The sequence below is a fragment of the Schistocerca americana genome, chromosome 1 (genome assembly GCF_021461395.2).
Source record: "Schistocerca americana isolate TAMUIC-IGC-003095 chromosome 1, iqSchAmer2.1, whole genome shotgun sequence".
NCBI classification, from domain to species: domain Eukaryota; kingdom Metazoa; phylum Arthropoda; class Insecta; order Orthoptera; family Acrididae; genus Schistocerca; species Schistocerca americana.
Genome location: NC_060119.1, coordinates 530,853,016 through 530,878,519, shown reverse-complemented (window position 1 = coordinate 530,878,519; position 25,504 = coordinate 530,853,016). Strand labels below are relative to the sequence as shown.

General features: G+C 43.8%; 1 protein-coding gene and 1 pseudogene across 1 annotated transcript in view; both read left to right on the top strand.

Annotated features, from left to right (window-relative positions):
- The first annotated feature begins 1,627 nt into the window (after window positions 1–1,627).
- Window positions 1,628–25,504, top strand: part of LOC124605405 (ankyrin repeat domain-containing protein 29-like) — a 619,167-nt gene continuing 595,290 nt past the window's right edge. The window contains exon 1 of the mRNA XM_047137058.1: window positions 1,628–1,800. Within this exon, the coding sequence (XP_046993014.1) occupies window positions 1,789–1,800 (12 nt within the window). The 5' untranslated portion in view covers window positions 1,628–1,788. The remainder of the gene's footprint in view (window positions 1,801–25,504) is intronic.
- On the top strand, window positions 18,644–18,761 carry LOC124556337 (annotated as a pseudogene).

Sequence of the window (25,504 nt, the reverse complement as noted above, 5' to 3'; positions counted from 1 at the left end):
TCGGAACGCTCCATGTGCACTTGATACAAAGCTACGTGCAATACGGAAGGACTTGTCCCGTTTCGTCCTTCTTCCAGTTCCCGAAGAAAGTTTCCCGTGTGTGGTCATACAAATGTTGTCTCCGGATCGCTTTATAATGAAGAACACATCACAAGTCATTGTAACAGCTCGCTGATTGACACAACTGCATTTTCCCGTTCCTTCGACTGCCTCTTATTGCGAGACCAGCCCCATCTTGCTCTATAGTCACGCTGACCTCACGCCATGTGACAGCTAGCTATCTGTGTACGACTGGGAGACCTCTGGTGACATGCTCATGCACTTTCATTAATTTCTAGCTACCACGTCGAGTATTTAATATGTCATGTTGTCTTATGCAGCTCTCCCTTAAGTTTTGCAGATTAGTGTATTAGAATGTAGCACTGCAGTTAACTAATTGGAAACGGAAGTAACACTGCATTGTCCCATGCGACCTTGAAGTTGACTTCCAATCTTCATGCAGAACCACATCAAATGGTTCAAATGGCTCTGAGCACTATGGGACTTAACATCTTAGATCATCAGTCCCCTAGAACTTAGAACTACTTAAGCCTCACTAACCTAAGGACATCACACACATCCATGCCCGAGGCAGTATTAGAACCTGCGACCGTAGCGGTCGCGCGGTTCCAGACTGAAGCGTCTAGAACCCCTCGGCCACTTCGGCTGGCCAGAAGCACATCCAATGTAGCTGTACGCTAATACATGGTAAGAGATTTATGCTTAGAACAGTCAGTCAGTAGGCAAAGAATTTGCAAATAATTATTCATTAGAAGGTAATTGGGTATGAGTCATAAATTAATAATTTTGCTGTTCTAGACATCGGTTCCAATTATAGAGAGGGCCTTTGGGCTGGCTCTAGGGTCGCCTATGCAATGAGACCTGAAGGAAACTAGGACCCATTGTAAGCACTGAGCAGTTATGTAGATGTAGATTATGACAACTACTTATAAATGAGAAACAATAAGAAGTTTTTTGCAGTACGTATATAGCTATCTGAATATGTACCGGTATTTTTTTATATATGTGAAACATTCTTCTAGATGTAGATTATGATAACTACTTACAAATGAGAAACAATAAGAAGTTTTTTGCAATACGTATATAGCTATCTGAATATGTACCAGTATTTTTTATATGTATGTGAAACATTCTTCTAGACCTACGGGTTGCGCAATACTATGTTGATACGTGTCTGGAAACAAGTGACAGGCTTTCATATATTCTGGCCATGAGCCTAACCAGCAACAACGTAAACGTACTATCTCATTTAATGGCATTTTTCTACATTTCCACTTGAAATTTAGCGCCTAGGCCATGTCTTCAGGTAGGCTGAGCTAATACTCTAAAATTTATGAATATGGATCATCTTTTTGAAGTGCGTCACGCGGCAAACGTAGATACGAAACAGCTTCCAGTACCGGTCTGTAGATGGCAGTGCCAGCAAAAGAATGTGACTTCGCTGGTTAGTTCGACGTTATCCTAAGAGATGGCAGATGCGGTGCCTGGTACTCGGAACGCTTTTGGATCGGCAGTTGGCGTTCTAGTAGCCATGGAGTGCGAGTACTCGACGGCAAGTGGGGGGAGTGTTTCCTAGCAGTCAGTCTGTCGCTTCGATCTGTAGCGCGCGGGAAACTCACGTGTACTTATGTAACAGGTGAGAACGGGCCGGGTATGCGGTGTGACATGCGACTTGCTTCCGTACAAGTGCCAACATATTTGCGAAGATAACAACACGCCGAAAACATCATGTCAATGAAGGTAAGACCTCGCTGTACCGGCAACCTGCAATTGTGAAGGGGAGATCCCGCCGTTTGCGAACAGCTGATTGTGACAGAACGTTGACATCGCTGACAATATGATATTTATTCAGCTTATAAATTTCCCAGATCGTGTTTGTCAGCTCTTTATTTTGTCGACTTTCTGTATAGTTCTTGGGAATATGTTTATTTATTGCTTTTTCCATATAGAATGTTGAATCAAGAGCCTAGAGCGACGTTCATTAATTGTTGCTGCCTCTCTCAGTGCATGTGACGTTGGTGAATGTTGCTGCTACTATATGTAATGCCGCAAATGGAGTTTGTCGACAGTTAATCATGTTTAGTTTCAGCGTTTTTATATTTGTGCCACGTAGTTTATTTTGGAAAAGTACACATTTATTCGTAGAGCCGCACGAATACGTTAGAACAAGTCTTCTTGTCTAACTTCAATAACATTCGGTACGACAATACCTTGCTGTGTAGAAGGTACGTTTTACGAAAAGAACATCTACGTATTTCTATAAGCAATACATATATTTCCCCATCTCGAATAGTATGTCTTGTTAATTAACTATTTTAAAGCCGGTTGTCGTTTTGTGTGCATGGTTTCATGAACGAAGATTGGCGCCAGCATTAAACAATACGGTAATATCTTTGATTACCTTTAAGAGTAGCATTTCGCTGAGCAACAGTTGAGCCTATGACCACGCTAAAGCATTGTTTCTGCAGTGCTCTGTTGGTTTATCATCGTTATTTTGATGGATTTGTGAACCAGTGGGCATTGATAAAATCACTTATTTCGCTTGCAACGATTTTTTGTTGTTATAGTTGGCCTGCGACAATCGTGCTGAAGGAAAGCACAACGTACAAAACCAGCGAGATACTTACATGGATGCCGGTTGCTATTGTCGCATGAATTTACATGCATTGTGAAAAATAACACTTCGTGCGATTGCGGTTTCTTGTCAAATACTACTATTGTACGGAAGTCAGATATTTCAGGTAAATGTGCATAAGACAGGGTGTTTTTACTATTTAGAGAAACAGAATCATCGTAAAATTTGTTTAGAGCTTCAGTTGTTTGATGATAACTAGAAGTACGTTATGCATCGTACTCGCAGAAACAAAAACGCTGCAAAATATAATACTGAATAAACAAAGCCAACCCAAAATTTGCTGTATCATTGTACTTATGTTTTCGTAGAAACACATGATATGACTGTGGAATAGCAAAACATATAACGCAATGCAACGTCGTGTGAAATAATACTGGATGTAACGCTGTTTATCGCTAAGTTCTTAGGACGAAGGAAAAAAATACTCAATACGAGACTGCTGATCAAATGTGCACAAATCGCTTAAACAGTCTAACGATATAATCAATGTATAACTGGTAATAAATAGCCGATATAACAAGAATAACATACAAATAATCTCCGTTATTTACTGTCGTATTACGTTCAGTACTTCACACAGTCTTTATTCTTAACACTAAGCGTTAACCAGATGAAAGTTACTTACGTGTTCTGAACAGTAAGCTCTTCAAGTACTCAGAGACATAAAAAATGGACTGAATAACAAATTAGAATCGGAAGTGTGTAGTTATATGGGTCTAAATTATTCGCTCCTTAGGTGTTGGTGCAAAGCAACTGCCAAATAAGAGGAAATATTTTTATTCTTCAAACAAAATTTTCTTGTCATCGGCTTTCGCTACTTTTGCGAAGAATCTTACAGTTATAGACAATGAATCTGCTGGAAACTTCGGGAGGATGGAAAATTTTCGTTTCAGGAATTATTTCACTAATTTTTTTGAGTGATTTCACAATTCCGAAAGCCAGTGCCTTCGGCGGTCTCCGAACTTAGCCATAGCCCATCAAGTTACGCCCCCACTGGGCCGCACGTGCTTCATTCATCCTAGGTGTGTGCGTTTTGCTATTTCAGCTGCAACTGTTCATGCAAATTGCTCTTCAGTCCGGAACCGCGGGTTCGAATCCTGCCTCGGGCATGGACGTGTGCGATGTCCTTAGGTTAGTTAGATTTAAGTAGTTCTAAGTCCAGGGGACTGATGACCTCAGATGTTAAGTCCTACAGTGCTTAGAGCCATTTTTGCAAATTGCTGTTATAACTCGTTGTATAACACACTCTTAAAACATAAAAAAGACACACTAAGAAGGAATTATCCGAATGCGACGGAAATCGGTAGAAGTGATGTTCGCGTACAGACAAGCAAATGATTACAATTCCAATAAAACTGGATAATTTATTGAAGGGAAAGAGCTTCACGCATTGAAATGGAAATGATTGTATGGCGTCAAAAATGTTCAAATGTGTGTGAAATCTTATGGGACTTAAATGCTAAGGTCATTAGTCCCTAAGCTTACACACTACTTAACCTAAATTATCCTAAGGACAACCATACACACCCATGCCCGTGGGAGGACTCGAACCTCCGCCGGGACCAGCCGCACAGTCCATTACTGCAGCGCCTTAGATGACACCCGTTCAGGTTGTTCGTTGAGCCGTTCACTCAGTAGCTAACCCTCTGACCGAACACGCTGAGCTACCGTGCCGGCATTAAAATGGTTCAAATGGCTCTGAGCACTATGGGACTTAACTTCCGCTCGGCCAATCCTGCGCGGCGATCGTATGGCGTCAGTGGCCGGGAGTTCCCAGGCGGGAAGTTCTCACAAACTGAGCAAGTCAATAACGCGTTGGACCATCTCTGGCCTTGTGCAAGCAGCTATTCAGCGTGGCATTGATTGACACAGTTGTTGGATGTCCCCTTGAGGGATATTGTGCCAAATTCTGCATAGCTGGTGCGTTAGATCGTCAACATCTCTAGCTGGTCAGAGGGCACTGCCCATAATACTTCTCAGTAGGGTAGAGATCCGGCGACCTTGCTGGCCAAGATAGGGTTTGTCAAGCACAAAGACAAAAGGTAGAAAGTCTCAAGTGTGCGGGCGAGCATTATCTAGCTGAAATGTAATCCCAGGATGGCTTGCTGTGAAGGGCGACAAAACGGGCCGTCGAATAACGTAGACATACCTCTGTGCTGTAAGGGGGCCGCGGGTGACAATCAAAGATGTGCTGCTGTAAAAAGACCCGTCACCCCTGGTTGTCGGGTCGTATGGCGGGCGACAGTTTGGTATCCCATAGCTGTCCGGGACGTCTTCAGACACGTCTTCGCCGGACATAGGGGGTCAGTTCGAAGCGCACTAATAGGTTGAAGACAATTCAACTCCAGTAAGTGAGGTTGCAGGTCGAAGCGTGTCTGGAGTCATCCCGGACAGCAGTGGGACACCAACCCGACAATCGCCCGTCATACGGCCCGAGAACCAGGAGTGATGAACTGGGGTGCCGTTTCTTTTCATAGTAAGACCCCTTTGTCAACCGCTGTACCCTTAACAGCACAGCGATACGTCGACGATATTCTACGCCCCATTTTATTGCCCTTCATGGCGAGCTATTCGGGGCTTACATTCCAGCAAGATAACGTCCTCCAGCCAGCTCGGGATGTTGGCGATCAACGCACCAGTGTACAGAATTTGGCACGATATCCCCAAGGAGGACATCCAGCAACTGTATTAATCAATGGCTAGCGGAGTATCTGCTTTGACCGCGGTCAGAGGAGGACCGACGCGTTATTGACTTGCTCAGTTTGTGAAGCTCTTTCTCTAGAATATATCATAGAGTTTTTTGAAAATGTATCCATTTGTTTGTCTGTACATGTAGTATATGCACAAACAATATTTGACACTCGGCGCGGTAGCTGATGGGATCGATTTACAGTAGCTCCCACCAGCCACCGCGGCGAGAGTCAAATTTGCGCGAATATTACATCACTTCTACCGATTTCCGCCCAACTGGTATAACTCCTTCTTGGTGCGTCGTTTTTTAGTGTATATATCTGACACTTCAGTACGTCGGCCTCGTCATTTCAGTTAATCGTACAAAAAATTTCTTTTGTGTCGGTGCCTCTCTTAATGCCAATTTTGCTATTTGTAGAGTGTTCTCGAAAAGTGATCAGGGAACTAAATTTTGTTACGTAGCTTCTCTTTTTCCTTAAGTTTTATTGCTAATCATAAATGTTTTTGCATATTGTCACCTTTCCTTAATATTTTGTTAGACCAAATTGGCACGGGCCTCACACCGACGAACACCACTCAAGTACCGATCGGACGAGAAGATTCCTCCCTGTATGAAGTTTAAGTGAGTGTTAACGGCCGAAATATTCTACATATTGTACCGTTGTACTCCATAGGCCCCGCGGGCGAAGGGCACGTAATTTATCGGCCCCTTTCCTATTTCAGATGTAGATATGGCGCTGTGAGAACTTGTTTGCCGTTAATCGCTACGTGAGATGGAGGCACGACGAAGTTATACGTTGTGTAGTTGAAATCGGCGAAAATTATGTTTTATAAGTAATAAAACAAAAAAAACGCATCTGTAGTTGTGCCTCTCCACCTAGACACACACACACATCTTAATTTGCGAGTGACTGTAAAGCATTTTAAAATACAGAAAATTTATTGTGAAGATATAGGGTTAAAAATTAAACATGGTGAAATTTTTAACTGAAAGTCTTTTGAACATTATCATTTGCTCTTAAGGCTGTCAACAAGTTATTTGCTGCAAGTGCTTCTTGTTATTATCTAGCGTACATAGCGAAAGCTACAGCAAACACTGATAATGCTGTAACTGACCTACAATGTACGAATTCCAACCTAATGGTGGCCCAGGTAGCTTACTTACTGCATTACCAGTGGGTGCTGTACCTCCCGTTGTGTGTGCTTTGTAGTGCCAATTAGTCGAAATCGCAGTTTCAACCAACACCATTTGTCGACAGCCTCAAGCATAAATGATCTTCATCTGAAGTTGTATCAAGATTCTTGTGAAGATAAAGGGTTAAAAATTAATCATGCTGAAATGTTCAACTGATTAAACCCGAAACACACGGGTAGGTTCTTGTTATCCTGACTTTTAACTGGTCTCTCTCTTCTGCGTGCTCTCACCCCCCTACAGTTCAGATATCTCAAGTAAATTCTCATTACCTTCCTGAAGAAGAAATCTTTGGTTCTGAGTAATAGAATAGCTGCTGTTTCCTATCGGTAATAATGAGAGCTGCGCCTGAATTTCCTTCGTCATCTCACCACCTAAAAAGATTGGTAAGCCTCATTTAAAAGTATAACGCAATATTGGTGTAGAAGGGTTTCACCAAAAGCCGTAAGTAAGAAGTACACAGCAGATGAATCGTCGCGCTGGAGTAGTACCTTTATGGTGTGTCACTGGTGCGCAGACATATATGTTGCAGCAGCTTCGTCTCTTCTTCGCGGCCAGATCATTTTCTTGTGGGCCTTTTGCCACATACACCGAACTGCGTTTTCGCGCTTGACTCAGCAGCGTGTTGGGGAACGTCATGTTGGTCTCTGGTTGGCTCCCTGCATTGCCCTTCGCCACTTAAAACAGTTACTTCGTTTCTTGGATTCCCACCTTGCCAGGCACCCGCGAATGCTAACACCTTTCGTCAATATTTTGTTAGTCCAAATCGGCACGGGCCTCGCACCGACGAACACCACTCAAGTATCTATTGGACGAGAAGATTCCTCCCTAGGTGAACCACACTTCCGCGTGATTCCTACGAAGCCTTATTCTTAGTCTTCTGACTGCCTTCTTTGCAAACACTAGGGGGGCTTGCTGAAAAGTAATTCCCCAGAATTGTTTATCCTCTTCTCTTCGGTTGAAGTATTACATGTTATTCGTATTACTTGGTCTACTTTCCCGCTTTCCAGACAAATTACATCCCTCTGCCGCTAGACAGCTCCGAATTGCAGCGTATAACATTGCAGTCTGAAACTTAATAGTGTCGGGCGTGAGGAACCTTCAGAAAACTGAAAGCACGAATACGAAGTGTTCGTCCACACATGGAGCGCCCTCTCATTCAGCACGCCAGTGCCAGACCACACACTACTGCTGCGACATCTGAAAAAAATCTATGCTTCGGACGTCATCGATTATGCTCTATACAGTCCCGATCTAGCGCCATCCGAGTTTCGGTACTCTCCCATTGTGGCGATTAACCTTTCAAGATAAACGGAAGATTGCTTCTTTGCAGTATATCTGTTTGGAGACGAAATGTTCATCGTCAAGTCCTTCCTGCATTGTGATGCAAAACTGAAGGCACCGGCCGTAATCTTCCACTTTTCATTGTTGCACTAGCTGCAGACGGTACGATCTGAAATGTAACCGCCATCGCAAATCTTTCACTCTGTTTGCTGCTGTATTCGATGTTCGTGGCTTCGCAGGCCTTTAATTTTCTTGGACTACGTACGAAAATTTCCCGACCCTCTCTAATGCTGCATTTGGCTCACATGTTCGACAGGTGCTTTTTTGTTTACACAGCCACCCAGTGTCACTAAATTATCGATACCGATGCACAATGCTCTGTTTACATGGCCGTTCTCTCGCATAATTTCTTCTGAACGCACACTGCGCTGCTGTAACAGATAAACATCTCGCATGTTCCAGCACATGAGAACTTTTACCTTACTTTGTCGTCATTTTGTCAAGGCACTGCTCTCATGGCACCAACTGGTGTGCACAGTGCAAACTCTGTGTGTTTGCGGTTCTATTCATGCTTCAATAATATTTCCATGTAATCGTTTGGAAAGATGAAAAGCATGGTAGTCCTTAATCGTTTCTGGAGTACCGATGCTACCGCGGTATCTCTGATTTACGTATCTGCAGTACTGTCTTTTTTACCCCGCTCCTCATCTTACTGTTTGAGGTTTAGTTTTAGTATGACATGACGATTAATATCGGAATTTTTTCATCACGCTGTCGTCTAATAATGGTGTGACGCCTACTCTGTTTGAAAGGCAGCCCATCAGGCTGTTGCTCGGTACCATGTTGCCGCCGTCCGCCCGTGCAGCAGTGATTTCTGTTTTGTCTGTACAGCATACATCGTCAAACTGTGTTTACGTAAACTCGGAAAAAAGATTGTGCCGAACTGTACGATGGCTTTACGCACACCTTCCCAACGACAGTACACCGCTCTGATATCGGTCTACGAGTATTGAGTTTCTAGCAGTGAATCCAAAATCTCAGCCGGCCATTGTGACCGAGCGGTTCTAGGCGCTTCCGTCCGGAACCGCGCTGCTGCTACGGTCGCAGTTTCGAATCCTGCATCGGGCATGGATGTGTGTGATGTCCTTAGGTTAGTTAGATTTAAGTAGTTCTAAGTCTATGGGACTGATGACCTCAGATCTTAAGTCCCATAGTGCTTAGAGCCAATTGAACCAAAATCTCGAGCCATCTGAACCAAAATCTCAACGAATACACGAAGCCGTCCAAAACGTAGATTCTCATTGTGCTTTGCTGTTAAAAATACTATTTCACAGACTACTTATGACCTTGTACCTTTAATGTTCCAATTGTATTCCGTATAAAATAATCCATCCACTTACCTTCCGTTTTACTACGCGAATTGCTACCGTTAGCGAGGTAGCTGATCTATCATTGCGACTGCCACCGATGAGTTATCGGTAAATGCTGCGGCATATTTCGAGACGCTACTCAGAAACCAGTTCATTATGCAGGACTTTTTTCCTTTTTTATATATACTTACATTGCGCTTTTTCAGCCCGCCATTATGGTTTATGCATTCAACGTTGAAACGTTCTGGAAAAAAAATTAGTTCAAATTCCCGTCTGGCCAGCCAGATTTAGAGTCTACGCGGTAATTAACACGATCGAAAGATGCCGGCCCTCAGTCTGCAACTACCTGCAGTTGAAAATGCAACAGCCTACGGGCCTTATAAATACTGTGATCAAATCGTCTTATTCTTTTGTATAGATTACACTGAAAGTGGCTATTCGCTGAGGTGTGCGAAAGAATTATTAGCAAATAATGTAGATGGTGGACAATAAAATACACTCCTGGAAATGGAAAAAAGAACACATTGACACCGGTGTGTCAGACCCACCATACTTGCTCCGGACACTGCGAGAGGGCTGTACAAGCAATGATCACACGCACGGCACAGCGGACACACCAGGAACCGCGGTGTTGGCCGTCGAATGGCGCTAGCTGCGCAGCATTTGTGCACCGCCGCCGTCAGTGTCAGCCAGTTTGCCGTGGCATACGGAGCTCCATCGCAGTCTTTAACACTGGTAGCATGCCGCGACAGCGTGGACGTGAACCGTATGTGCAGTTGACGGACTTTGAGCGAGGGCGTATAGTGGGCATGCGGGAGGCCGGGTGGACGTACCGCCGAATTGCTCAACACGTGGGGCGTGAGGTCTCCACAGTACATCGATGTTGTCGCCAGCGGTCGGCGGAAGGTGCACGTGCCCGTCGACCTGGGACCGGACCGCAGCGACGCACGGATGCACGCCAAGACCGTAGGATCCTACGCAGTGCCGTAGGGGACCGCACCGCCACTTCCCAGCAAATTAGGGACACTGTTGCTCCTGGGGTATCGGCGAGGACCATTCGCAACCGTCTCCATGAAGCTGGGCTACGGTCCCGCATACCGTTAGGCCGTCTTCCGCTCACGCCCCAACATCGTGCAGCCCGCCTCCAGTGGTGTCGCGACAGGCGTGAATGGAGGGACGAATGGAGACGTGTCGTCTTCAGCGATGAGAGTCGCTTGTGCCTTGGTGCCAATGATGGTCGTATGCATGTTTGGCGCCGTGCAGGTGAGCGCCACAATCAGGACTGCATACGACCGAGGCACACAGGGCCAACACCCGGCATCATGGTGTGGGGAGCGATCTCCTACACTGGCCGTACACCACTGGTGATCGTCGAGGGGACACTGAATAGTGCACAGTACATCCAAACCGTCATCGAACCCATCGTTCTACCATTCCTAGACCGGCAAGGTAACTTGCTGTTCCAACAGGACAATGCACGTCCGCATGTATCCCGTGCCACCCAACGTGCTCTAGAAGGTGTAGGTCAACTACCCTGGCCAGCAAGATCTCCGGACCTGTCCCCCATTGAGCATGTTTGGGACTGGATGAAGCGTCGTCTCACGCGGTCTGCACGTCCAGCACGAACGCTGGTCCAACTGAGGTGGCATGGCAAGCCGTTCCACAGGACTACATCCAGCATCTCTACGATCGTCTCCATGGGAAAATAGCAGCCTGCATTGCTGCGAAAGGTGGATATACGCTGTACTAGTGCCGACATTGTGCATGCTCTGTTGCCTGTGTCTATGTGCCTGTAGTTCTGTCAATGTGATCATGTGATGTATCTGACCCCAGGAATGTGTCAATAAAGTTTCCCCTTCCTGGGACAATGAATTCACGGTGTTCTTATTTCAATTTCCAGGAGTGTATGTAGGCAGAGTCGCAGTTGCATTTTTTCTACAGTTAACTGGTACATTACCATTTGACAGTACACGTCAAAAATCACATAGGTAGAGGATGACCCTCTGAGATACGAACCCGTTTGTACACATGGGTTGAATCAACAAAGTGTAAAATCTTGGGTCCACTTTGGGCGTTCGTAGTTTGCGACGTACGGCCACCACGACTTTCGGAACGGTTTATACTTTCGTACCTTCATGAATCACCAATATACATGCATCAACTCAGTTTTCTTTTAATTTATACTATAGTACTGTATTGCAACAGAATAGCATATCTGTACGAGACAAATTGTTTTGTAAATCTCACAAGACACTAGAGTGAAATACATTAATTGTAGGCACTTTTATGTTGCTATTTCGACCGTCTGAAAGGCCCGCCATGGAAGATTTACTTCCTCCACGTTGAGGACGGAGTAACTATCAAGTATCGCATGCCTCGTCGACGCTAGTTACCGTAGAACAGGAGATCCCAATCTGCGAGCCGCATCCGGCCCAAGAAACGAGAATCTATAACACTACCGGAAAAAATAAATAATTAAATAAGTTAGTCAATAAAATTCCGTTCATGGAAAGTTACGACAAATTGAATGTTTTCAATTTGAAAGCTTCGCTAAACGATACTATTCTCTCTGATCCATCTCATCCCCCCCCCCCCCCCCCTCCTCTCTCTCTCTCTCTCTCTCTCTCTCTCTCTCTCTCTCTCAGCGGTTATTGTTAGTAGCGTCAAGTATATTATGTGTGGCCCAAAACTACTCACCTTCTTCTAGTGTGGCCCAGAAAAACTGAAGGGTTGTGCACCCCTGCTGTAGAGAGTAGCGTAAACTTTCGGGCGACACGGCGAGCAGCCCAAATAACAGCAAAAGATCGGCAAATACACCGTAATTTTACTCCAGAATATCTTAAAAGACCTACAAAAGAGTTGTATTACTAAGAGTGCCCCTTACAGATCTGTTATTCTGACATAATAATATCACATTTGCATTACAAAGTCCACTCCTGTTCGTAGGTGATTAATGAATTTGTGAAAACGCTTTGATTCATGAACCCCTGGTGAAGAGATTTCATATATCTTTAACGAATCAAAGATGAACAGTGGTGAAAAAAAGTAGACGCCTGGCCCTGTATATCTAAATTTCTAGTGTACATCATGTGAATTATACCAGATATAACGACTTGAGACGTCACATCTGTGAGACATCCTGAAGGAAGAAAGACGAGGGCTTAACGCCCCGTCAACAGAGTGTCCATCAGAGACAGAGTACACGGTCGTCTCGGGGAACGAAATCGCCCATACATCTTAACAAATGTAAGGAATGTATGTCTTACGTACCACAGTCTTATTCAACAGATAATTGATTTCGGTCTGTGATTAACATCGTAGACCGAAATTAATTACCTCTGTACATTCCATAACTGGAATAAAGACAGAAACGCTTTCCTGGATTGCTGTGAATATTGCTGCGTTTCATGAGATGTAAAAAAGTCACGGGAAATGTAAATCTGAATGGCCGGACAGGGATGTTAATCAACCCCACCTAGAGACAAGACCAGGCAACCGTATTGTGACGTCATAGCCAATCGACGAACGAAATATAAAGCAACCAGCACCAAAAGAATTTTGGTTCGTAATGTTAGCGACCTTTGAGTTGATACTTGAATTAAGTTAGTTAACATTGAAAACATGTATAGACGTTTATGTGAAAGAAGAGGCAAAAAAATATTAAGAGCGCATAATTTCGTCCACAGCATGTACAACGCGACTAGCACATATGTAAACAAAGCTGCTGATGTCTTTGGAAAAATGAGTAGTTTTCGAGCGCATGAACTGTTGGGAAGATGTAGGGAGTTTTTAAATGCACAGTAATTATTTAGTAAATCTTTCACGCATTTCCAAACATTTTTGTACAAAAACACTGAGGTACAGACATCACAGTCGGTTGTATTCCCAGTTTTCTGTTACCAGTGCCACTTCAAGAGCAAGTTAAGCGACTAAAATTTTGTTTAATGTAAGTTCTTTTTGATTACATCACCCCTTTTAAATGATTACCAATCACAATACACACTAAGTAATGGGATTGCACAATAAGATCGATACACACAAAAATATGCAATCTTCGTTCACTATTTTCACCCAATTCTTCTGTAAGGATAATACGTATATTTATCTTTCAGTTCCTGAAGGGTGTTATATGAAATTATTTTTAAATATTCGTTATGGCTGGCTATACAAATATTGATGCTTTCCTGCAATACTGCCGCCTCCAACGTGCTTTATTTTTCTTATGGTACCTCTCTGGATGAACCTGCAACTGAAGATATGTAAGCTGGACAGATCGGACAAATGTCTGGCAAGGCATTTGAATGAAGCAATTATGATTTTTGCGTCTGTGGCAGTTACTTCCCTGATAATGTCTCTAACTTTGAAATGCCTGTGATACACCTGAAAAATTAACAGTGAATTACATTAATCGTAACATATTCAATTCCGTTGAAAGGCGAACAATAAGATACCTTAATCTAAAGCATGCTTTACTAAATTACATTCAGAACAAAACTTAGCACTGAGTAATGCCTTTGAATTGATTGGAGCTTTTTATGCCTCATTGCATCGTCTTTAAGGAATTTGAACACATGAACCTTGTTTCCTGCTGTGTAATTTCCGTTACATTTCGATACGCAACACTTCATGACCGAAGATGAAACTGCATGAATATGTATCATTCTGCGTCAAAGTCACACAAACACTACTTAGTAACACAATATGAGTTCTGGGTAGTTAAATAACAATCTCGAAGCGATTATACAGAAAAAAGAGTTTTTTTTATGCCCAAAATGTTGTTGATACAAGACAATTGTTGACTTTCGCTGTTTGTCGCAGACGTCACAGCTTCAAATTCTCGCAAGTTGTTAGGTCTTTCCATTTAGGTGGTGGTGTTTGAACCTCCATCCTTCCGAATACGCGTCCAGTCTTGTGACTGCCCCACCTCGCTCGCTGGTGCTCATAACGATATGATCTGAAAGCGTACTGGAGCTCGAAATCAAGTAGATATATTCTGAATGGGGCGTACTTGATGTTGCCAAACAAAAGTGCATTACATGTTTACAGCAGTGGAAAATTCGTCGTTTTAGGGTATGGGAGGTTAACGGCGAATTGAATCGAAGACACAAGCCAGGAGTGTGGAAAAATAATAGCGGAGGAAGGCTGTGAAGTGGAAAGGAAAGATGAAAATTCGATGAAACGCTGTCTTGTTTGTCTTCAACTAGTCTGCAAGCCACTGCTTTCATCTTGTTTTCTGGTTGGATCTATTTTTCCTCTCTTCTCTCTCTCTCTCTCTCTCTCTCTCTCTCTCTCTCTCTCTCTCTCTCTCTCCCCTCTCCCTCTCAGCCTTTTCATTACAAGTTATTGGAGGAGGTCACGTAAAGGGTAGCGGCACGCGCAATTAGAGCACAAATTAAAACCACCCCACTCGCAGCGTTTGAACTGTCTGGCGTCTGCAGTAGGAGAGGTTTGCGACCCTGACCTTCCGCGGACCGTATTTCAGTGGTCTCGCGAGTTAGACGAGGCATCGTTCTGTGCCGTGCAGCTGTGTGTGTGTGGGGAAGGGGGGGAGGAGTCCTACGCGGGAGCCATTAGCAGATTGGTGCGCAAATCTGCAACAGCGGCGGCAGTGGCTAGCGTGGGGTGTGGAGCAAGGCACAGCCACAGCACCCCACAGTTCGTGACCAGCCGCCGTCTCAGGGCCCCATTTTGCTACGGGAACTCTAAGTGAGCTCTCTCCCCTGTGTGTGTGTGTGTGTGTGTGTGTTCCACCAAACTGTGGCTTAAGAAAAATACCAGAAAAAGACACCCATAGGATACATAACGCGAATATCGTGAAACGCGGCCGTAAGCTGATAATAGCATCAATACGGCTAAGAAGTGTAGCCACAAGTGTATTCAGGTATTTATTTATCTGCCGTTTAATACAAAATTTCAAGTGTATTAGTGTAACTCACCAGTATTGTTCCAAAGGCTTTGCCGCAGTGTTAACGCCGGTTTCCGTCACATCACCAATGTAAAGCGCTATCGCTCTTGGCTACGACTTGGATGGGCGATCGTGCGGGTCTGCCCGGCGCTGTTCGCAAGCGGGTTGCTCTCAGTCCTCGTGAAGGCAAGTTGAGGTGCTACTTGACTGAGAAGGAGCGGCTCCGGTCACGAAAGCTGACAATAGCTGGGAAAACTGAGTATTGGCCACATGCCCCTCCGCATTCGGGAGGACGACGGTTCAATCCCGCGTCCGGCCATCCTGATTTAGGTTTTCCGTGATGTCCCTAAATCGCTCCAGGCAAATGCCGGGATGGATCCTTTCAAAGGGCACGGCCGACTTCTTTCTCCTTCCTTCCCTAATCCGATGAGACCGATGACCTCGCTGTCTGGTCTCCTTCCCCAAACAACCCAACCACATGCCCCTCCTTACCCGTATCCAGTAACCCCTATCGGCTGTTGATGACCACGTCGATCGGTACCGTTGGGCTTTCCAAGGCCCGTTCGCGTAGAGTTCAAGATTCCACTTTATTGTGTTTAAGAGAAAAAGATCGGTATCTACATTACAAAAATCTTGATGCAAGTCTCTGCAAATCTGGTGCATATGCTCATCCTGAATCGAGAAGACATACGCTGCTGCCTTGCTATGCTATACCCCATTACTACATAAAGGTTTTGTCATTTATAATATTGTCAACTACGCTATACTACGCAACACTGGACTATACTACACAGCAAAAGAAAAAAATTGCACTAATGTGCTTGACATCTCAAGCAAAAGTTTATTTTCTCTTTTTGTCTGGATGGTCAACCCCTGCTATGTAGACTAGAGACATAAGTCAGAATTCACAGGGGGTGGGTTGCCAAATGAGTGGAGATTGTGAAATGTCTGTCAGGATCTCAGGAGGTCCTTCCTGGTCTTCCCGAGGCTAATGTCGCTGCTTCCAAAAGGTCGTTGTAGTTGGGTGTTCTGCGATGGTGTGTCTTATGATGTGTGGCCTCTTGTTAGTTGCCTTTCGGCCGTGACCTTCCAGTCTGTAAGCTGATATCTCGGCTGTCGGCTTTTGCCACAGCTCCTCATTCCTTATTGTGCTATAAACTGCTGTATTAGCAATTATTTATTTGAGATGTCTGTTGGCATACTCCCAGATGATGTGATTCGGTGTGCTATTACTCAGCATTCGCATTTGCCTGCTGTGGGATAGTGTACCTCGGTAAGTAGCTGGGATATGGACCATATCTCAAGATGTAGTGTGTTGCTCCCTTGATCGGGTTGAAGTACGGCATTCTTAATGTTTCTTTTATTTTAATAAGGAACTGGTAGGTTCATTTCTTGCCGTTCTCTCTCAGTGCATGCTTTAATTTCCTTTTTCGATGTGGCCGTTGTGCCCACTGTCTCCGTTACCTTATCATATTCGCTCTTTTGAGTGCAGGAGAAAACTCCACTGTGCTCGCCGGAAATTATGTACTGTCTTTATCTTTCTGGCCCTATGACGCCCTGTCGTCTGTCAGTAGCTCACAATAGAGATTGAGAATGCGTTGTGGTGCGTTTTTATTGCAGTCGCAGGCAGCTAATAACTTCTTTGACCAGATGTAGCTTTCTGTTCTAGATTTTAATGCTTCTCTGACAAATGATTTCCACGTGTGCGTTGAAGTTTTGATTTTCGTAGAAGTTATACAAAGGTAGTCCTTTTTTCCTTTTTTCTGTTCACAAGTTGGTCATTTATTCTGATAGTGGACTTTCTCGATCTTGACGATGTTCCTTTAGCGTAACATGCTGTATAAACTGATTTGTGTGCTGCTATCGTTAATTTATTTTCTGCACACATTTTCTGCATACAAACTGCTAAGTGTTTCAGGAATTTCCCTACTATTTTCCTCTAAAATAGCCCTTTTGTTGGCAGATACTATAAATAGATCATTCGAGTAAACTGAGATCGGCCTGTCTCGGCACTACTCGTTACGTCTCGGCTATGCTCGATCCTTCTCGTAAATACTCGGTACAGTCCGACCCTTTTCTTCCGGCATTCGGTGCAGCATTTTTCGGTCGGCATGACTGTCTTCATTTCGGCAGAAATGTTGTGGTATAAATGACGTTCAGAGATCCTATGTCAGTTTACGCAGAAAGAGGCTGTCTAGCAGTCCATTGTCACAAGCCTTGAAAATTCATAATGACTATTATGCAGTTCTATACTCGATGAATACTGCGGGTTTGCAACAAAATGGCATTTAAACACCATGCACAAATAATTTAAAGACTTAGTTGACGATGAAAGAGGAAAAAATACATTTATCAACAATGATTTGTGCGGTATTCACTGCTTAGTAATCAAGAAGCTTTTTGAGCTAAATTAGCAGGTATGGAGTACGTGATCAAATGTTCTTAAGCCACACACATTATTACACCGATAATTTCGACAATTTTTGCTGGAATCGAAGGAAGAGTATGGAGACGTTATACACCGTGGTACGTTATTCCTTAATCGTACCACACTTACACACCACATCTTAAATATCATAAGAGAGGAAGCGGGATGGAATCATGGTTCGTAGTCACAATTTATAATTAAGACAGTTTATTGATATTACCCCTTTAAAACAAAATTGACAATTAAAAATTGTGGACGAGCCATTAGATAAAACTTTGCAAATACAATTAGAAACCCAACGTACTCAGTACTCTAACAAACAATTCCATATTAAGAAAAGGGGGTCACTGGCAAACTTGAGAACTTCAAACTCCCATATAGGACTTCCCTCAAAATAGGTACAATGCAACGATTACAGGTAAAGGGTGACTTAATAACACTTGAACACTAGTGCCAAACTAAGATGCCCTTACATAACATGATAGAATCACTTAATTTAAAAAAACTACAAGAGAGACACTGGTCTTGAAGAAATAAATGTTTACATACTGAGACATGTTAATAAAAGATTGCTAGAAAAAGCTGCGCGAGGAACTCAGTAGGTGCTAGTTTAAGGTTTAGCCAGTTCGTAATATTTAAGAAAACAAGTTCATATACAAACACGTTACATACAAAATATATATCTACCAGCCTAACCCGCCTTGACGGAAGGAAGATAAATACTAAACTTTGGAAAGGGATATTTGACCAACTCCGGCAGTGGCCAGGTTCTTTGCCAGGCCTAGACCTCGGATGACATTTTACTCCCCGCCAAGGCGCTGGCACAGTTAAAAGTTTCTGCCCGAGTCACAAAGACATTCCAATAACTCTGAAACATAGAAACACTGGGAAGAACCTTTGACTCACTTATACATGGACAATTGTATTAATAGAGTGCAGGCTTTAAAAACAGCAACATAAAATCATTTGATTGCAAGAGACACGAAAAACTTATTAGAAAATTTTCAAATATCGGCCGCCATTTAACTAGGCCAAGAAAGTCTCCCATAATAATAATAATAAAGTATGAAATCTCTGGGGCAACGGCCTTGCTGCAGTGGCTACACCGGTTCCCGTCAGATTACCGAAGTTAAGCGCTGTCGGGTGTGGCCGGCACTTGGATGGGTGACCATCCGGGCCGCCATGCGCTGTTGCCATTTTTCGGGGTGCACTCAGCCTCATGACGTCAATTGAGGAGCTACTCGACCGAATAGTAGCGGCCCCGGTCACAGAAAACCATCATAACGACTGGGAGAGCGGTGTGCTGACCACACGCCCCTCCTATACGCATCCTCAGCTGAGGATGACACGGCGGTCGGATGGTCCCGATGGGCCACTTGTGGCCTGATGACGGAGTGTTTTAAAATCTATGAGTGCGTCAGTGAACAAACAATTACGACGACTTACTCCATATCAGTTACATAATACGAGGGAGCGGGTTCCACAGCTTCACTGCTTTCCAGCGAAGTCACAGAACTAGTATCTCCAAGCTGTCCATGTCGGCAAAACGCCCAACTAATTTCACAGCACAGCGTGTAACGGTCATCACACTCGTTCGGCAGCTGTTGACAGTAGTCTCTCCCACGAATGACACGAGATCTCGAGGGTTACCCGTCGAAGGCTAACAACCAACTCGCTTCACCTGCGAAGATAAGACACGCGAAAAGCAAAGATAGTTTACCTCAACCACCATCGATCTCAACGATACATGAACGAAATAAGACTGGCGCCAGCTCGCCACAGCTCACAGCGTCCAGGCACATTAATGTGGCCGTTTGTCAGAAGCCTAAATAACCACCTTTTGCAGCGCGGACCAGTGCTAGATGTGCAGGATGAGAGTCAGTGAGGCACTGGAAGGTACCGACTAGGATGTGGCCAGCTGCGGAAGGTGTTCTCGGTGGAAGATCCACGACGTGAACAGCACGTCGAGGTGGTACCACAGATTCGCGATTGGGTTTATATCCGGGGAGTTTGGTGACCAGGGGGATACAGTAAACTCACCCTGGTGCCTTTCGAACCACACAGGTACACCGTGAGTTGCTTGACATGTTGCATTGTCCTGTTGGGTGATGTTACGGTGCCGAGGAAAAACAAGCTGCATGTAGGGGTGGACGTGGCCACCAAGTTGCATGCTTGTCTTAATCCACTGTGCCTTCCAGAATGATGAGATCACTGAGAGAATAACTCAAAAACATTCTTCAAAATTTTAAACATGGCTGCAACAGCAACTGTTGAACTTCTTCACGATAAAAACGTCAAAAACATTCTCCAGACCATAAAGCATGTAGGAAACTTGTTTTCAGACATTTCACGCCGTACACGTCCGACAGTATATGATGGTGCAAGATGCTCGAAATTCTGAGAAAAACAGGGGTAAGCTATAGGGAGAGACGGGTAACATACGATATGTACAAGAGCCAAGACGGAATAATAACAATGGGCGACCAAGAACGAAGTGCTCGGATTAAGAAGGGTGTAAGACAAGGATCCCCCCATGAACCATGGACCTTGCCGTTGGTGGGGAGGCTTGCGTGCCTCAGCAATACAGATAGCCGTACCGTAGGTGCAACCACAACGGAGGGGTATCTGTTGAGAGGCCAGACAAACGTGTGGTTCCTGAAGAGGGGCAGCAGCCTTTTCAGTAGTTGCAAGGGCAACAGTCTGGATGATTGACTGATCTGGCCTTGTAACAATAACCAAAACGGTCTTGCTGTGCTGGTACTGCGAACGGCTGAAAGCAAGGGGATACTACGGCCGTAATTTTTCCCGAGGGCATGCAGCTTTACTGTATGATTAAATGATGATGGCGTCCTCTTGGGTAAAATATTCCGGAGGTAAAATAGTCCCCCATTCGGATCTCCGGGCGGGGACTACTCAAGAGGATGTCGTTATCAGGAGAAAGAAAACTGGCGTTCTACGGATCGGAGCGTGGAATGCCAGATCCCTTAATCGGGCAGGTAGGTTAGAAAAGTTAAAAAGGGAAATGGATAGGTTAGAGTTAGATATTGTGGGAATTAGTGAAGTTCGGTGGCAGGAGGAACAAGACGTCTGGTCAGGTGACTACAGGGTTATAAACACAAAGTCAAATAGGGGTAATGCAGGAGTAGGTTTAATAATGAATAGGAAAATAGGAATTCGGGTAAGCTACTACAAACAGCATAGTGAACGCATTATTGTGGCCAAGATAGATACGAAGCCCACACCTACTACAGTAGTACAAGTTTATATGCCAACTAGCTCTGCAGATGACGAAGAAATTGAAGAAATGTATGATGAAATAAAAGAAATTATTCAGATAGTGAAGGGAGACGAAAATTTAATAGTCATGAGTGACTGGAATTCGAGTGTAGGAAAAGGGAGAAAAGGAAAAGTAGTAGGTGAATATGGATTGGGGCTAAGAAATGAAAGAGGAAGCCGCCTGATAGAATTTTGCACAGAGCACAACTTAATCATAGCTAACACTTGGTTTAAGAATCATGATAGAAGGTTGTATACATGGAAGAACCCTGGAGATACTAAAAGGTATCAGATAGATTATATAATGGTAAGACAGTGATTTAGGAACCAGGTTTTAAATTGTAAGACATTTCCAGGGGCAGATGTGGACTCTGACCACAATCTATTGGTTATGACCTGTAGATTAAAACTGAAGAAACTGCAAAAAGGTGGGAATTTAAGGAGATGGGACCTGGATAAACAAAGAACCAGAGGTTGTACAGAGTTTCAGGGACAGCATAAGGGAACAATTGAAAGGAATGGGGGAAAGAAATACAGTAGAAGAAGAATGGGTAGCTCTGAGGGATGAAGTAGTGAAGGCAGCAGACGATCAAGCAGGTAAAAAGAAGAGGGTTAGTAGAAATCCTTGGGTAACAGAAGAAATATTGAATTTAATTGATGAAAGGAGAAAATATAAAAATGCAGTAAATGAAGCAGGCAAAAAGGAATACAAACGTCTCAAAAATGAGATCGACAGGAAGTGCAAAATGGCTAAGCAGGGATGGCTAGAGGACAAATGTAAGGATGTAGAGGCTTATCTCACTAGGGGTAAGATAGATACTGCCTACAGGAAAATTAAAGAGACCTTTGGAGATAAGAGAACCACATGTATGAACATCAAGAGCTCAGATGGAAACCCAGTTCTAAGCAAAGAAGGGAAAGCAGAAAGGTGGAAGGAGTATATAGAGGGTCTATACAAGGGCGATGCACTTGAGGACAATATTATGGAAATGGAAGAGGATGTAGATGAAGATGAAATGGGAGATACGATACTGCGTGAAGAGTTTGACAGAGCACTGAAGGACCTGAGTCGAAACAAGGCCCCCGGAGTAGACAAAATTCATTGGAACTGCTGACGGCCTTGGGAGAGCCAGTCCTGACAAAACTCTACCATCTGGTGAGCAAGATGTATGAAACAGGCGAAATACCCTCAGACTTCAAGAAGAATATAATAATTCCAATCCCAAAGAAAGCAGGTGTTGACAGATGTGAAAATTACCGAACAATCAGTTTAATAAGCCACAGCTGCAAAGTACTAACATGAATTCTTTACAGACGAATGGAAAAACTAGTAGAAGCTGACCTCGGGGAAGATCAGTTTGGATTCCGTAGAAATACTGGAACACGTGAGGCAATACTGACCTTACGACTTATCTTAGAAGAAAGATTAAAGAAAGGCAAACCTACGTTTCTAGCATTTGCAGACTTAGAGAAAGCTTTTGACAATGTTGACTGGAATACTCTCTTTCAAATTCTAAAGGTGGCAGGGGTAAAATACAGGGAGCGAAAGGCTATTTACAACTTGTACAGAAACCAGATGGCAGTTATAAGAGTTGAGGGACATGAAAGGGAAGCAGTGGTTGGGAAGGGAGTAAGACAGGGTTTTGGCTCTCCCCGATGTTATTCAATCTGTATATTGAGCAAGCAGTAAAGGAAACAAAAGAAAAATTTGGAGTAGGTATTAAAATCCATGGAGAAGAAATAAAAACTTTGAGGTTCGCCGATGACATTGTAATTCTGTCAGAGAGCAAAGGACTTGGAAAAGCAGTTGAACGGAATGGATGGTGTCTTGAAGGGAGGATATAAGGTGAACATCAACAAAAGCAAAACGAGGATAATGGAATGTAGTCGAGTTAAGTCGGGTGATTCTGAGGGTATTAGATTAGGAAATGAGACACTTAAAGTAGTAAAGGAGTTTTGCTATTTGGGGAGCAAAATAACTGATGATGGACGAAGTAGAGAGGATATAAAATGTAGACTGGCAATGGCAAGGAAAGCGTTTCTGAAGAAGAGAAATTTGTTAACATCGAGTATAGATTTAAGTGTCAGGAAGTCATTTCTGAAAGTATTTGTATGGAGTGTAGCCATGTATGGAAGTGAAACATGGACGGTAAATAGTTTGGACAAGAAGAGAATAGAAGCTTTCGAAATGTGGTGCTACAGAAGAATGCTGAAGATTAGATGGGTAGATCACATAACTAATGAGGAAGTATTGAATAGGATTGGGGAGAAGAGAAGTTTGTGGCACAACTTGACCAGAAGAAGGGATCGGTTGGTAGGACATGTTCTGAGGCATCAAGGGATCACCAATTTAGTATTTGAGGGCAGCGTGGAGGGTAAAAATCATAGGGGGATACCAAGAGATGAATACACTAAGCAGATTCAGAAGGATGTAGGTTGCAGTAGGTACTGGGAGATGAAGAAGCTTGCACAGGATAGAGCAGCATGGAGAGCTGCATCAAACCAGTCTCAGGACTGAAGACCACAACAACAACAACAAGACAAGGATGTAGTCTTTCGCCTGTATTGTTCATTCTGTACACCGAAGAAAATAAAGGCGCAAATAAAAGAAAGGTTCAGAAGTGGAATTAAAATTCAAGGTGAAAGGATATCAGAGATATGATTCGCTGATGACATTGCTATCCAGAGTGAAAGTGAAGAAGAATTACATGATTGCTGAATCTATCCGTTTGGCTTTAGAGAAGGTAAGGGCACCAGAGGCAATTCTGAGATTGCAGTTGATAATGAAAGCAGGACTAGTCAAGACAAGTCCGTAGGATTTGTCGACCTGGGAAAAGCGTTCGACAGTGTATGATGGTGCAATATATTCGAATTTCTGAGTAAGATAGAGGTAAGCTATAGGGAACTACGGGTAACGTACAACTTGTACAAGAGCCAAGTCGTAATAAGAGTGGAATAACAAGATCGAAGTGCTCGGATTAAAAAGGATGTAAGACAGGGACGTAGTACGTCGCCCCCACTGTTCAATCTGCGCATCGAAGAAGCAATTTTGGAAATAAAAGAAAGGATTTGTGGAATTAAAACTCAAGGTTATAGGATATCAGTGACAAGATTTGGTGATGATTGCTATACTCAGTGAAAGGGAAGAAGAATTACAGGTCCTATTGAATAGAATCAAATCTAAGGAGTACAGAGTATGGACTGAGAGTGAATCGAAGAAAGACTGAAGTAATGAGAAGTATCAGAAATGGGGACAGCGAGAAACTTATCATCAGGATTGATGGTCACGAAGTAGATGAAGTTAAGGAATTCTACTACCTAGGCAGCAAAATAAGCAATGATGGACGGAGCAAGGAGGACATCAAAAATAGACTAGCACTGACAAAAAGGGTTTCTCTTGAAGTCTAACAGTATCAAACACGGGCCTTAATGTGAGGAAGAAATTTCTGAGAATGTACGTTTGGAGCACAGCATTGTATGGTAGTGAAACATGGACTATGGGAAAACCGGAATATAAGATAATCGAAGCATTTGAGGTGTGCTGCTACAGACGAATGTTGAAAATTAGGTTGACTGATAAGGTAATGAATGAGGAGGTTCTGCGAAGAATCGGAGAGGAAAGGAATATGTGGAAAATACTGACAAGGAGAAAGGACAGGATGATAGGACATCTCTTAAGACATCAGGGAACGACTTGCATGGTGCTAGAGGGAGCTGTAAAGGGCAAAAACTGTAGAGAAAGAAGGAGATTGGAATACATCCAGCAAATAATTGAGGGCGTAGGTTGCAAGTGCTACTCTGAGATAGATGAAGAGATTGGCACAGGAGAAGAATTTCTGGTGGGCCGCATCAAACCACTCAGGAGACTGATGAAACAAAAAAAAAATCGAAGGCATCAGTCTGAAGGAGCATAAAACGTGATTCACCTGAAAAGGCCACCTTTTGCCATTCATTGAACGTCCAGTTGCGGTATTAGCGTGAAAATTGCAACCTTCGTCGCCGTTGAACAGCAGTTAGCGTGGGTACGTCAACTAGGCCCTTCCTGTGGAGGTCCATACATACCAACAACGTTCGCTGAACCGCCGTTGAGGACAGTCGGAGCCCGTAGGTTCACCTGGACAATCAAGTGCTCAACATCTGCACGTCTATTCGCCCGTACACATCTCAGCAGCCGTCGTTCACCCCTGCCATCTGTGGACCGTAGTGCATCTCAGTTGCCTCGGCGCCATTTTGCCATACACGGTATACGTTAAACACAAGCCTAGCCATTTCGGAAATGCTTCAAGCCTTGGTCCGAAAGCCAATGATCAGGCCCCTTAGGACGTCAAATAAATCGCTCCGTTTCTGCATTCGACTGCACTTTTTTCCGCTCCCCTCCCCCGACGCGCTCTATATACCCTCCACTGCTAGTGCTGCCACCGTCTGCTTGTGAGTGGTTGTCGCACGTTGATGTCAAACATTGGTAGTGGTCACGTTAATTTGACTGGACGGTGTGTGTTTCTGTGAAGTACGTTGATTAACTCGAGGAACATGTCTGGAACTGCTTGTCTATTTATGATCCCTGTTGTTGAATTTCAGAAGAAAACGGAAAGCAGGAACCAAAATTGGCCCATAATCGATTGCAGATGTCGCGTATTGTTCCTATTGCTTACCAATCAAAGAG